The sequence below is a fragment of the Dryobates pubescens genome, chromosome 12 (assembly GCF_014839835.1).
Source record: "Dryobates pubescens isolate bDryPub1 chromosome 12, bDryPub1.pri, whole genome shotgun sequence".
Taxonomy (NCBI): domain Eukaryota; kingdom Metazoa; phylum Chordata; class Aves; order Piciformes; family Picidae; genus Dryobates; species Dryobates pubescens.
This window is the reverse complement of record NC_071623.1, coordinates 14,740,479-14,755,386: the sequence shown is the minus strand read 5'-3', so window position 1 is coordinate 14,755,386 and position 14,908 is coordinate 14,740,479. Positions and strand designations below refer to the sequence as shown.

The following is a 14,908-nucleotide window of genomic DNA, read 5'->3' as shown; positions in this document are numbered from 1 at the left end:
GTATGGAGTATAGTATGGAGGTAACAGCCCAGTTACACACAAATTTACTATGTAAGGCAATGTTACCTTTTTGTTGCATTTTTCACAATGATATGCATTTGCACCTTCCAATAAATCTCCCTTGACGTACTGTTCCAAAGAATCCAAAAGGTTTTGGTGATTTCTTATATCTACATTCAGAGTTGTGAAGGATTCCTCGCATTCGTACCTACCAAAGAACAGACAGATGTATGAGATAGGCAGAAACACCTTCGATTTCCACCTTTTATCCATGTCAAATCCTGGCAAAAGGAGTTAAGCAGTTGAAAAAGAACTGAATTCTTTTACTGCAGTCTTCCTACAATTACATTACAGTACTTGCACTAACTATAGCTACTTTATGAAGACCACAGAAATTACTTGTAGGCCTCTAGTCCACTGAAACCCCCCCCGGAAGTTAAATGTTTCAGCATATCTTGTTTTTAAAGCAGCTGAAGGAGCGTCACAGACTTGGATAACCTAAGTGAGTAGACAAGCACAGACAGCAAAGTAGAGTACTTTTCCCATTACTGACTTTTGCAGTCATACATTAAACTGAAAAATGTTGTATAGTATCTAAAGACAACAGTTCAAAACAGCTTCCAATTAAAAAATTTAAAAACTAAAAGCCTTTTAATTTTTCTAGCTGAAAAATCCTGAATAGCTGTCTTCATAAAAATCACTTTGCATATTTATGACTTGCTTTTTCTTACTGTGTGCTGATACAACCTTCAAACACATTACTAGCAGCAATACTTGAGAGACAACCAGTTAAAATACCTTGGAAACAAATTGGGTTTTGTTTATTTTCTTTAAAGATAAAGCAGTGATGAATAAATGAAAAAAAGTTGCATCTAATCTAACATAACCCTGCAGGGCTTGTTTCTCTGCTATGCAATCAAGCAAGATATTATAACGCTGAATAAATTAGTACTTAGAAACACTTCAACCAAAACAGTACATTCATTAATTAAATAACTTACAAATTTGGAAAGGCTGTTAAATCTGTCACACCCCAATCCAGTAGTTTAGGGGAGGATAAAATGGATGACAAACTAAACTACAACCAGGGTAACATTTGTATTAAGAAGCGTAACAATGCAAATCCAGTAGAGTTCCAAAGAGACGGGTAATACTTCAAGAGTGAATGGTAACTCACATTGCCTCACATCTGTGTGTTCCATTTAATTACTCATTGCATATAAAATAACATCAGTGCTTTCATTTTATCTTCAAATTTACTTCCAGCTACATATTTTAACCCATGAAACAGAACTTAAGTGGAAGACCTTAAAATTCACACATGAGCTCAACTGAAGTTGAAAGTTTACCATAATTAAATCAGTTTACATCTTTTTTCCCCCTGTATTTTGATTGCTAACTGTAGAACAGTAAATAGCCAACATTCATAACAAAGAGAATTTGCAGAGATCTATACTGTGAATCATATGAGATCTGAAAGATACAGCGAACAGTTAAAAAGGCCAACTCTTTGTGACAAAAACTTCAACAATTTAAAAAAGTCAACTGCTGAACAAGTCCATCATTATGGCCACCTTAAATCTTGCACACAATTTTAATCATCCACTTCACTAGGCATATGGAAGAAAAGTCTAGAGAAGTGTAACTGTAAAATGCCTAATTCTATTCCCTCACTATTTGACATTGATACCATCAACAAGATAGGAAGCTACAGACTGAAGTCTGATGTGGTATGGGTGTTTGTTTGTTAACACACCCTCTATGCTGAAATTCAGCATTCATATTTTACATTAATTAAAAACATGGCACAAATCTTAAGAGAAAAGCATTCTACACCGTTCTCCTTAATTACAGCTTAAACAGTGAGTATCAACTAAGTTTCACCCACTGGAGTTTAAGATTCACACTGGGGTCAGCTCTATCCACACACTACAGAGCACAGAATCAGTTGTTGGCCATGCCATAAATCTTGAACACTGCATTTAGTCCTTAAATTGTTTCCACTTTTAACAAGGTAAAGCTTTTGCTCTATCTTTTCCTCCCCCAATCAATATAAAATGTTTCACATATAATGTGCTGCGTAGAAGCAATATAAAGTATTTCAAGGCACCTGAAGACACACTAATATTAAAGCTGCAAAAAAAACCCCAAGATATCAAAATCTACTAGCTTTCAAAAAAAAAAATCCAAAAGGGGGGAAAAAACAAAACCAAAAAGGAAAACCCAAAAAAACCCACCACCAAAGCAAAGCAAACAAACAACAACAAAACCAAACCCCTCCAAAGTGACTCTTCAGTCACTCTTATAAGGATACAAACACAAGTTGCTTTTCTGTAAGAGGGAGGAATCTTAGACACATACCGATGTGGGCATCCTTGACAAATCTTCTGATCAGCAAAGGACCCTCCTAAAACTTTACTCAGCATTGCTGGATGGCCCAAAGCTTTTAAAGCTTCATCTAAACTGTCCACCAAGGAATTGAAAAATTCTAAAGCATCGTGTTGTTCACGTAGATTTACAGGTTCACCCCAAAGTCTGAAAACAAGAGCACATTCTTGTCAGACATATTTTGCAATTTATTTTCTAGGAGAAAAAAAAAGAGTATTCAAGCTATTAGTTCCTCTTTCTTACTGAGCAAAACTATTTATTGTTTGATGTACTTTACCACCTTGTATCAGTTTATATCAGCTTTTTTTCCTGTATTTTGATTGCTAACTGAAGAACAACAGTAAAGGGCCAATATTCACAACAAAGAGCATTTGCCATGGTAAGGTCTAGAGAGATCTACATTGTGAATCACATGAGATCTGAAAGATGTAGTGAACAATAAAAAGGCCAACTATTAGTGACACAAAATATAACGCAATAATAAAAAACATGTCCCTGACACACACTTACTGGTAAATAAAACCAAGTTTTTTTGTGTAACCTCACACAATTCAAAGTCCCAATACCAATGTTAAGAATTGCCAGAATTCAAAACAATCATATTGCAGTAAACTACAGTAGTCTGTTAACAGACCACAGAATAGTGAAAAGGTAAGACAAAAAGAAATGCTGATTTGCACTTAACATCTTTTCTACTATGATCAGTTTTGTTGCATTTCAGTGGTCCAGTGAACAGACATTAATACTAAATTTTCTATTTACCTAAATTGTTTCCAAAACCCTCTTGGTACATAGTACTGTAGCCTGGAAGCTGCTAGATGACCAAAAATTACTTGGAGGTGCCTCAGAACTCCAATATTGTACTCTTTTCTGTCTTCTGTTTTACTCAGTACTGGTTTGTCTTCATACTGATGTGGGTAACCAAACACATCGTCCCGTGGGTCAACGTTGCTCTGAAAGGCAGAAGAAAATGTGTGCATTAACTTTGATAATTAGCTGTCTCAGCTAGTTATCGCCCTTGTTTAATTCAGTAATTTTAATCTGAAGAAATAATTGTCTTGTATGCACTAAGGTAGTCGTGGTAGCAAAATGGTGTATGGTGCACTTTCAGGTACAAATTCATGAAAAGGAAGTCTGCATACCCTGATACTTACATCTTTCGAACTGCTTCTCTGGCAGCAAGCCCATTCAAGCAAGAAACATGATGCTATTTTCTCCACTGCTAGCAGTGGAAAGCAGAAGGGTTAGCGACTTCCATTTGGTATAACTTTCCCATAAAACAGAGTTCTGTTTTAAAAATAAACAAGCTCCACGTAATTCAATTTACCTCATTGTCCTGCTTTTCATCCCCAGACATGTCATCATCTACATCACTGCCTGTGCCTTCAATTGCAAGAATCCCATTCCTGATGGCTGGAATCATGTACAGCTGCTGAATGACAGAATTCATGTAACAAGTGGCACCAGCATTTTTCAGTCCTACAAATCCCTTTGGTGGTCGAGGCCCAACAGGTGGTAGATATTCCCATTCTGTAAGCGCTTCACAAGCTGAAAGAAAACAGGAAAGTATTTTGTTATAAAAGATTTAGAGCATCAATGCAGCACAAAAGGGAGTTGCATAAAATTAGCATTCAGCCTGCATCACACTGTGATTTAATAATTTAACTGCTAGGATTAACAGAACTTCTAGGAAGAGTAGTTCTATCTGCAATCTTCACATTAAACCATTTTTCCTAAGACATAACTAAAAAGGTGGCCAGACAAAAAAAAATCAGTCTATTAATGTATGAAACAGAAATCTTCTCTCAGTAGCAGCAAGTTCTTTAGCTGAAGAATTCAGATGAATGACTCTAGAATATTTATATAGCCTTTCACAAATTTATGATTCTTTCAAAATTACAATATTTCACTTACTCCTCACTTGCTAGGATGGGCAAGTTTCAGATAATGCTATCTATATGCCTTGTGACAGGTTTTTTTTTTGCTCCTGAGCTTTCTCCCTCAGACCTCTCACATCTCTTCAGAGTACATTTACAATCACGTTTCCTATGCTAGCCTGTTGCTCTGTGATTTTAACACAAAAATTCTGAAGCAAGAGAAATAGCAAGCATGCATGTTCTCAAGCAAGCTTTACTTGGTATATGAAACACACAGCATGCGCAGCTCATACGTGTTCTCTCTTCTGTCTGACATAGGATGGAGATCTGGTGTTCCATGGTGCTTATCAAGTACTTCAGTGGAATGAAATGCCAGAAAATCTTTCTCATGGTGAGGTGATAAGAAATACACTATTTCCCAGTAGAAAAGGATCAATAAAAAGCATAAGATGGGCTGAATCAAGAGTGTGGCCAGCAGGCCAAGAGAGGTGATTCTTACCCTTTACACTGCTCTTGAGAGACCCCACCTCAAATACTGCTTCCAGTTCTGGTGTCCCCATCATAAGAAGGGCACAGAGCTGTTGGAGGAGGGCCACAAAAATGATCCAAGGGCTGGAACGCCTCTGCTATGAGGACAGGCTGAAGGAGCAGGGATTGTTCAGCCTACAGAAGATTCTGGGGGGGCCTCAGAACTGCCTTCCAATACATGAAGGAATCTTACAGGAAGGCTGGAAAGAGACTTTTTAAAAAGGGTGTCTAGGAGGAATGACTTTAAGATGAGGGAAAGTAGGTTTAGACTGGATCTTAGGAAGAAGTTCTTCAGTGTGGTGGGACTCTGAAATAGGTAGCCCAGGGAGGTTCTGGATGCTGTTCAAGCCCTGGATGCGGCCTTGAGCAGCTGAGACTAGTTGTCTATGGCAAAGAGGTTGGAGTAGATGATGTCTAAGGTCCCTTCCAACCTAAGCCATTCTGTGATCCATTTGTTCACTTGAGATGGAACTGAACAGGAAGAGATTAAAAACTCCACTCACTGATACCACCAGTTAAGCAAGTAGCACTGCCATTATCAGAGGCAGTGCTATGAAATAGTACCCCACTAGAAACAGGATCCCACTATGCGGTACTATTTCTAGATGCTTAGTTCTACTACACTCTGCAATTTTAAACGTTTTTAAATCATACAGTGGTTTGGGTTGGAAGGGACCTTTAAAGATATCTAATCCAAACCCCTGTCCATAGGCAGGGATGTCTTTCATCCAGACCCTGAACATTTCCAATAATGAGGCATCCACAGCTTCTCTGGGGTAACCTGTTCCAGTGCCTCAACACTCTCATCATTAAGAATTTCTTCCTTATGTCCAATATAAATCTACCCTCTTTCAGTTTAAAATCATTTCCCCTTGTCCTGTCACTACAGGCTCCAGTAAAATGTTTCTCCATCTTTCTTACAAGCCCTGTGTAAGTACTGGCAGTCTTCCCAGAGACCATTTTTCCAGGCTGAACAAGCCCAACTCTCCTTGCTTTGGAGTCACAGAATTGGTTCACAATTGTCAAGTCCAACAATCAACCTAACACTGCAATGTCCATTAAGCTACATTGCAAAGCATCATGTCTACACTTCTTTTGAACACCTTCAGGGAAGGTGACTACACCACCTCCCTGAGTAACCTATTCCAATGCCTGACTACTCTTTCAGTAAAGAAATTGTTCCTAATATCCAATCTAATCCTCCTCTGGCACAATCTGAGGCCATTTCCTCTTGTTCTATCACTTGATACTAGGGAGAAGTGATTGACTGCCTTGCCTCACTACAACCTTCTATCAGGTAGCTGTAGAGAGCAATGATGTCTCCACTCATATTCCTCTTCCCCGGACTAAACAATCCCGGTTCCCTCAGCTGCTCCCAAGACTTGCTCTCCAAGCCCTTCACCAGCTTCACTGCCCTTCTCTGGACATGCTGCAGCACCTCAATGTCCTTCTTATAGTAAGTGGCCCAAAACCAAAGATTGTATTCAAGGTATGGCCTCACCAGTGCCGGATACAGGAGCACCATCATTACCCTACTCCTGCTGGCCACGCTATTCCTGATAGGCGCCAGGATGCTGTTGACTTCCTTGGCCACTTGAGCACATTGCTGGCTCATGTCCAGCAGACTGTAAACCAGCACCCCCAGGTCCTTTTCTCATACAACTGACCTCAGCCCATCAATCCAACCTGTCCAGCTCCTTCTGCAGCCTTCCTACCTTTTAGTAGATGAACACTCCTCACAATGTGGTGTCACCTGCAAGCTTACTGAGGGTGTACTCAATCCCCTCATGCAGATCATTGAAAAAGATATTAAGCAGAACTGGCCCCAAAATTGAGTCGGGGGGAACACCACTTGTGACCAGCCACCAGCTGGATTTAACTCCATTCACCACCACTCTTTGTGCCTGGCCATCCAGCCAGTTTTTAACCGAGCAAAGTGTTCACCCACCCAAGCCATGAGCAGCCAGTTTCTCCAGGAGGATGCTGTGGTAAAGTGTCAAAAACTACTGAAGTCCAGGTAAATACACTAAGTGGGTCACCTTAGATCATAGATCAGGTTTGTCAAGCAGGACCTGCCCCTCACTAACTCATGCCAACTAGGACTGATTACTTGGTTGCCCTGCACATGCAGTCACACCTCCTAAGTTAGCAAGGACTGCAGGTAAATGATGGGAAGTAGCTTGGTGAACACTTCTGCCAGTTCTCCCAGCACCCTCAGGTATGTATGCCATCTGGCCCTGTAAACTTCCATGTTTAAGTGGTGAAGCAGGTCACTAACCATCTCCTCTTGGATCATAGCTTCATTTGGCTCCCTATCCCTATCTTCCATATCAGGGGTATCCAGTAAACAACTGATTTAACTACTAAAGACTGAGACAAAGGTGGTGTTGAATACCCCAGCCTTTTCCTCACCATTTAGCACTATCTTACCCCCTGCACCTTAGCTGTCTCCCTGTTACTAGTGTATTTCTAGAAAGAATCTTCTTCCCATGTAAGCTTGGGTTTGCTTGGTTTGGGATTCTTTTTGTTGTTTTCTTTCTTTGGTAGGTTTTGTTGTTATTGTTTTGGGGTTTTTTGTTTATTTGGTTGAGTTTTTCCCCGCCATCCTTTTCGCTACTAACACTACAGCCAAAATAGTATAGCTACCCTATTCAGGGCTGCAGAAAATCTGCTCCTCTTTGTTCAATTTTAAGAAAGTCTTACATGCTTTTTATTGGTAACAAAAGCTACGTAAGCATGAGCCTTCTGCCATCCTTCTTGAAAATCAGCCCAAGTTTCACCTATTGACTCCTGAAATACCAACATTTAAAGTTTCTGTACATACTGCAACTGCTATAATTTTTCTCCAGTGAGAAGGAGACAAGTCCTTCAAGTGCAGAGCTGTGCTGAGACAAGGCCCAAACTGAGAGAACAAACATCTGAAAAAGGACTATGACAAGCAGAGAATGAATACCAAACTAAAAAGGGCAACAGAACAGTGGACCTGTGTCTGTGTGTAGACAATGATGACAAATTAGGTGATCAAGAGACTGGAACTAAAACTAAGTCAAAGATACCTGATGAGGTTCTGGAATTGGTTAGGCAGAGCCTGAAACAATGAGACAAAAGTAGAAGATACAGACAGAATGAGGTTCCTGGGAGCTGGTGTGGACAAGAAGGAGTAGCCAGAGATTGGGGTAGGAAGGGTCAGGACCATGTAAGTGACTGGGGCTGGAACTTGGATGCAACCATGTAATGCAAGTCAGTAAATTTACTGCAAAAAGAAACACAAATAAAGGCTACACTGACAAACTGCTAGATTTTGGCAGCCTGATTTCACAGCATTAAAAGCAGCTGCAAACAAACCCCAAACTAAAAAAACTCAGCGTCTAGTTCAGTTAGTAATACAAACAAAAGCCACACATAATATCTACATTAGAAAGTAGAAAATAGGTAACAAAAATAGTACATACTAGTGATTGCTGTACCTATGTAATACATTTCAGTCAAGGTGTCTACTATCTGTTTGAGATTTCGCACACATCCAACTGCTAGTGCAACTAGAAGCTCAAAGCCAGCATTAATAGTAGCCGGTGAACTACAGACTGGTATGGCCTGCTCAGCAGGCAATTCTCCATTTCTCATGTATTGTAGATAAACATTGGAAGCTGGAAAGATGAAATCATCTATCAACTCCTGAGGAGAAAGAAAAGGGGGAGAAATGAAAAAATAATCAAGTTACCATAGAAAGACACACAATTTTATAACAGAGTTAAGAGTTATTACTTGAATGAATGTCTGATAACCAGGTGTCCCTAAAAATCCTAAGAGTTAAAATTAAGTCCAGTACCATAACAAGCTTTTAAATTTGGAACAGAGTAACTGTTCTAAAGTGGTTCTCTGCAAATCCACTCTCTCACTGCAAGTTAAAAATAAATCTGTATTATTCTTGGTGGAAATTTTCTTCTGTCAAACCTATCTACAAAGCTCTTTATCAATAAATGCTGAAACCACCCCCCGCCCGCCCTGAATAGTCCTACTGCATAACATCAGAGGTACAAGAAAAAAAATGTCTGGTTAGAGATTCTCAGATGTCATGCATTTATTCAAACCTATCATAAACTTTAACAGCAGTAATTAAAATATGTGGAGAAGAGACAATACAGTGATACCAAAAGAAAGCAATCCTGTATCTAGCTCACTCTCCTCATGAGGACATGAGGCCACAGCAGCTCCAAACACAGTGGTTCCAAAGGATGAGAACATTAAGTACTCTTATGAATGAAACATGTAAATTTTTAAATGGTTTTTATTGTTCAAAATACATTAAACTCCAATTGGAAGCCCTTCCCAAGCAGTTAAATTGAGAAATTTCAGGGTTACAAACCACAAGATGCAAAGGTTTTGGGGTGTTTTTTAACCTATTTATAGTAAAAAAATCATAATAGTGATTAGAAAAAACAAACAAAAACAACAAATCCAACCAACAAAAACCCCAAACCAACCCACAATGTCTTCCATTAGTCAAAACACTTACTTTAATGAGATTAGCACCTCCTTTTTCACAACCAATATGGTATTTCTTCTCAGGTGCCTGGAATGCTAACAACTCTTTTGTGACTCCAAGGTGACCCTCTAAGATAGTTTCTTCAACACCTGTTTCCCCTGTTCTTTTTACTTCATCCTGCCATTTAAGAGACAATTAGGATACTCTGGAAAACTTACATTTACCAAGCCTAAAGCTGAACTTTACAAAGCAGCAGAAAGCAGATAATCAGATAGAAACTGATCCCAAAACTTACCCTAATCCTCTTAAGCCAGTCAATTTCATTATTGAGAAGAACTTCAGCATTTGGAACATTAATGCTACTGTTGTAAGCATAGTTAAGAAGATGCCTTAAGAGAGTGAAGTAGTCTCCAGAATGCTTAGCTCTCTCTCTTGCAGTACTCTAGGCAAGCCAAAAACAAAGGATAAAGAATTCATATGTGCTTCTACTTGTATTGGTATTTCCCCCAAAACTGGCAGCAAATAATAAAGAAAATAAGTGCAATTTCAAACCTTTTATAAGCTTACAATTGTGTTTAACTATCAATAAAATCACTTCTGGATTATTTTAGTAGCAATTTCTATACCGGAATGGGAAACAAACAGTGAAGTGATCAAATATGCCATAAGAATGCAGAAGTGAAAAGTCTTGGTAGGTCCAGTAAAAGAGCACACGAACTGTAGGGAGCTACCTAATTTGTTAATGATTTTTACTTGGAGATTAGCATCATAGCACACACATATTAAAGCTTATTGTTCATGCTCTTATCATAAAGTGAAAAAAAGTCCCCTTTCTCCTCACCTAATTTAAATGGAAACCAACTGTGCTGCTTGCCTGAATGTCAAAATCTGTATTTTAGTGATTGTTAGTAGCTATTTGCCTTTTCTTGCATATATATTGTCTCATTACTTTTTACAGAAACTCACACTTTACTGAAGCCTTCACCTCTACAAACTTACCCCTAGAACAGTAAACAGCAGGGTAATGAAGAAAAGAAGAGGTCTCTGTCCCATGCAGCACCTGGTAGCCATCAAAAAGAATTGCTCCTGTGCCATCTGACGAACAGTTCTGAAAGATCATTTAATAGAAACATTAAATTCAATCTCCTTATCCAAACAGGACATTAAAACCCCTTCAAACAATCAAATTTGTGCTTATCTGCTTAATACCATTTTCTAAAACTGCATGTAATGGAAGAAATAGGAATACTTTAATTATACACTACCCATCATATTGTTTCTCCTTGCAATGAAATGTTGGACACATGAATTACTATTGCAAAACCTGTTCCACAATTTATTATTTGAAGGTAAAAGAAAAGGAGACTTATCAGCACCTGACTACTAAACCTTCCCAAAAGCCAGCAACTGTTGCATAACACAGTTTTCAACACTTGTAAGTTTTTGGCTTTTTTCTTATCTATCACTAGCTATGCCTGAAAGACACAAGCATCCTTGTAAAAATCACTCTTATGTATCACTACAAGCAGTCTGCTGAAGAACTATGCAGCGATCAAAATTTATCATCAGTAAAAAACGTGAAAAGATGACACCCTTGAACGTTCAAGTGGCTAGAATTAAAGGAATTTTCCACTTAAGAACTTAATCTAACCATTGTATCTTATAAAAACCCAACTCTGCTTGGCTGGGGAGAGAATACAAATGAATGCTGTGCTTTATGGAAGTATCTCAACACGTAAGAAAGTGAATTTTGCTGTGGCTGTTATTGGTTTCTGCCCATGAGATCACTGCAGAAAGCATATGAAAGAATCCTACTTCCTTCAGAAGTCTTTCTGTGAAACTGTGCTTCAAAGATGTGCAAGAATGACCACAAGGTCAAAGCAAAGATGCACCTAGATGAGCACCCCATCCCTGGCATACACCTAGGGACATTTCTCCAGAATGTTCCCTTGACTTCTAACAATTTGTGGTTCAGGAAGACTATCAGAAGGCACTATTTCATAGTCCTCACCAGACAATTCATGAAACCCCTCAAACTATTTCCATACTACAGGTTTATACTGCTTAAAGGTTATGCTCAAGAATTTCTTATACAAAGAAATACTGTTCTCTATTCTCCCTCAGCTACTTCTGATTTTAAAGGTCTCTCTGTAGCTTTCCTCCCACCATTCGTCTCTTCTCCAATATGAAGTGCCCCAAGCTATTCAGCTGTTCTTCAGATGGAAGTAATTTCAGAGCTTTGATCTTCCCTGTCACTCTTCTCTGATCATTGCAAGTTCTACTACATTACTCCGAGTTGCAGAAGATTGTGGGGTGGGGAGGGTTTGTTTTATTCTTAATAATAACTGACATTTTATGGGATCTGATTGCTGATCAGATCATTTCATTAAATGTCTTACAGCAACACTTCAACTGCTTAGGACACACCACATAGAGAGGTGACAGTGCTATTTTCTCCAAACAAGAAACACGACTAAGGAAATACATACTTCACACTTATGTCTCCAAGTAATATTTGAACACAAGTATTATATTTTTGTGAGGCTGTAACAATCTCAGAGCTCTCAAAGAACTATGAGAAAGGTACAGCTTCCCAAATGCAAGCATCTAGTGTCATGTTAGACACAACAACAACAACAGTGTAGAGCTCAGTTGCATGATGAACTTGGACTCAAGCAGTGAAACAGCTGGAGACCAAATGACAACCAAAATCCCCTCCTACTGATAGCTCCAGGACACAGACTTCTGGTTAGTTAACAGAAGCCAGTCTCACAATTTTTACTCATATGGGCTATGTATATGCAACCTCCAAATACTCTGCAGGCAAAAGTGGAACACTTGGGTTCCAGGATACTTAGTGTTCAGCTATCTGCTGTCAACTAAGCCAGTCCTGCATTCAGAAGGCACTACTATAAAATAAATTACTATGGAGAGTAAGAGCTGCTCTAGTATTTAAACAATTCCCATTTTGTTTCTCAGTTTATAGGTAGCACAGCTACATTATGATGAAACAGCAGAAGTTCCATATAGCTTCAACCTCTAAAAGGATCCAACAAAATCCACCAATCCACCTGATCTTTTCCAGAAAGTTCGCATTAGAGAGAGCTAAACCAGATCATCCTCCTTGGCTTTTATGGTGCACTGAAAACATCTACTCACGTGCATATTTTTGCTCACATTGTTCTCTAACTAAGGGTAGGAGATCAGAGAGCAATAGTTGAAAATGGAAGGATATTCAGAATTCTCTGGTATTTTATAAATTTTATCTGCACTGCAAACTAATTTGTTTCCACATTAAGTCAGAAAAGGATCTTTTCTTTCAGCTAGTTCAGCTTTATCATCTTCATTTTCCAAGCAGTCTTCCATTTCTGCTCATGTTTATGCTAGTAAAGCTATCATGTAATGACAAGCAATTTCATTCTAAGTGAGATTATCATCTACCTCAGAAGTTTTACAAGTATATGAGAGAGAACAGCTCAATGGTGAATTTCTTGTACAGACAGTATCTGGTAGAGAAATAAAGCAGAGATAAGGAGCTGAGCAATGGTCCAGTTGGGTAAGAGAAGCCCTTAGAAATTTTATCCCCCCTGACAAAAAAGAAATCCCAAACATGCCCCATCCATTAAATTTACTCTTATTTTTACAGGGCAAAAAGTTTACACACCTGGGGAATTAAGCCACTGCTGCTCAAACATACCAACAAAACATGTAGAAATAGAAGCCCAGCCCCAGCTTGGGGACACATCTACTTACAGTATTTTAGGAAAAGTACAACACTGAACTGTTCACTAGGCAGAACAACTCAGTCAATAAAAATCCTATCAGCAAGAAGAGTAACCACTGGAAGAGACTAGAAAAACCATGACAAGTACTCCCACCTGCACATCAGGACTGCAGGTTTTCCTAAAAGACATTCTACCTCCATCACAAACTGTGTTAGATGGAACCTGAACAATGAAATTCAGAAACTAAACTGTTTAAGGTTTGCAGATTTATTAACTCCCAATATGAACCAACAGTTCACTTCCTTAAAGGAAGAATGACCAGAACAGAAAAATCCTCACAAAAAGCACCTGCAGTTTGCAAAGACTGAAAGTGGGGCAAAATATTAATACTGAAGACTAACAGAAACAAATAAATGCTGGTGAACACTTCAAGAAGTATCACTTCAAATCCAAATCCAAATCCAATGCCAGAAAGTCAGATAACTACACTGAAATTTATTGTAAAAAATAGAACCTATTACTTAACACTTGTACAATTTAGATCATGTATAAGAGCCACATATCTGATAATCTTTGGACACATCAAAAATCCAAGTATGGGGCAGCACTGACACCTGCCCATGATACCAAGTTGCACTGGGACTCTTAAATCTGAGGAGTGTCTGACATACAGTTACTGTCAAAATAGTAACTTGGTATCAACTGTTGACAGTTTTAAAAATAAGATCCAAGATTTTTTACTCATCAGCCTTGAAAGCTACAGAAAATGAGAGACAGGTAGGGTTTTTTAAATGTGTAAAATGACAACATGTATTTGTCAACACATTTTGTTAAACTTAGCTCTAACTTAAGTGATAATAACAAGGTTCAGTGAAGCTGAAAATGCAACATCCTATCCTATATCACACTTTGCAAAATAATAAAGCCAGTGGGATTCTTGTAATTTGGGCTCTGAGCAGCCTGACCTAGGGTGAGGTGTCCCTGCCTATGACAGGGAGGCTGGAACTGGATGGTTTTTGAGGTCCCTTCCAACCGTGACAACTCTGTGCTAATACTTTGTAATTTCAGCAGTGTTTGTGAATAGTTCATTGTAAAGAAATACTTTTGTTATGGTTAATATTCCTGAACATAGCTTGTTCTATCTGGAAGAGTAAAAAACCCAAAACATGGTGCTGAAATTGTGACTCCATTCATAGGAGATAATTAGGATCCATTTAAAGGTACTGAAAGGCTTTGACAACTTCACACATGTCTGATTTGGCATTTCTCAAAGGAAAAAAAGTATTCATGGAACAACAGCAAAGACCTTACAAAGCTAGAAGTACATTTTTCAGTAAGAGTTCAAAGCACTGGTAGCTAAGTTTAATAACACAAAAATTTCCACCTGGATGGCTTCTTAAAAGACACACCTCAATACTTCCATTGTAATTTCAGAAGGGCAAACAGTCACAAGAAAATGCACACATGCAGATGCTGGCTAAAGATATCTGTGAGAATAGCTTGGAGATAGCAACAGATCCTTAAACTGTGGCAGGGCTGCAAGGCAACTGAACCACACTGCTCTTGGCAGCTCCTACTGGTTTTCCCCATCTCTCAACAGTGCTAAGAGGTACCTTCAAAATCCTGTTCTTGCAACAGGTGACAGCTCCAGTTTGACAGCTCTACATAAAACATGAGTCACATGAAGAATCACAAGCATACTGATCTAATGCAAGAAACCCACAAGACTGAATCTTAACTTCCTCCTCTCCTCAAACTTCTAGTACTGTGTCTTATCTTTACTTACCAGAAAAAGGATAGGGAATTTCTTCTGAACCTAAGTTATTTGAATATTCTAACTTCTGACAAATGAAATAGCTATTATTTTTGAGTAAGTTGCTGCTATAAAGCCATCAGTAGCACAT

General features: G+C 38.7%; 1 protein-coding gene across 3 annotated transcripts in view; it reads right to left on the bottom strand.

Moving 5' to 3' along the window:
* Nucleotides 1-14,908, bottom strand: part of USP9X (ubiquitin specific peptidase 9 X-linked) — a 95,868-nt gene that overhangs the window by 17,386 nt on the left and 63,574 nt on the right. For 2 of the 3 annotated variants that reach the window (XM_054166088.1, XM_054166086.1), the window contains 8 exons: nucleotides 10,279-10,387; nucleotides 9,575-9,721; nucleotides 9,310-9,456; nucleotides 8,246-8,468; nucleotides 3,716-3,936; nucleotides 3,151-3,341; nucleotides 2,362-2,535; nucleotides 67-208 (listed from right to left, as the gene is read on the bottom strand). In XM_054166088.1, coding sequence (XP_054022063.1) covers nucleotides 67-208; nucleotides 2,362-2,535; nucleotides 3,151-3,341; nucleotides 3,716-3,936; nucleotides 8,246-8,468; nucleotides 9,310-9,456; nucleotides 9,575-9,721; nucleotides 10,279-10,387 — 1,354 coding nt within the window. The remainder of the gene's footprint in view (nucleotides 1-66; nucleotides 209-2,361; nucleotides 2,536-3,150; nucleotides 3,342-3,715; nucleotides 3,937-8,245; nucleotides 8,469-9,309; nucleotides 9,457-9,574; nucleotides 9,722-10,278; nucleotides 10,388-14,908) is intronic. The other variant, XM_054166087.1, reaches the window with a different exon arrangement.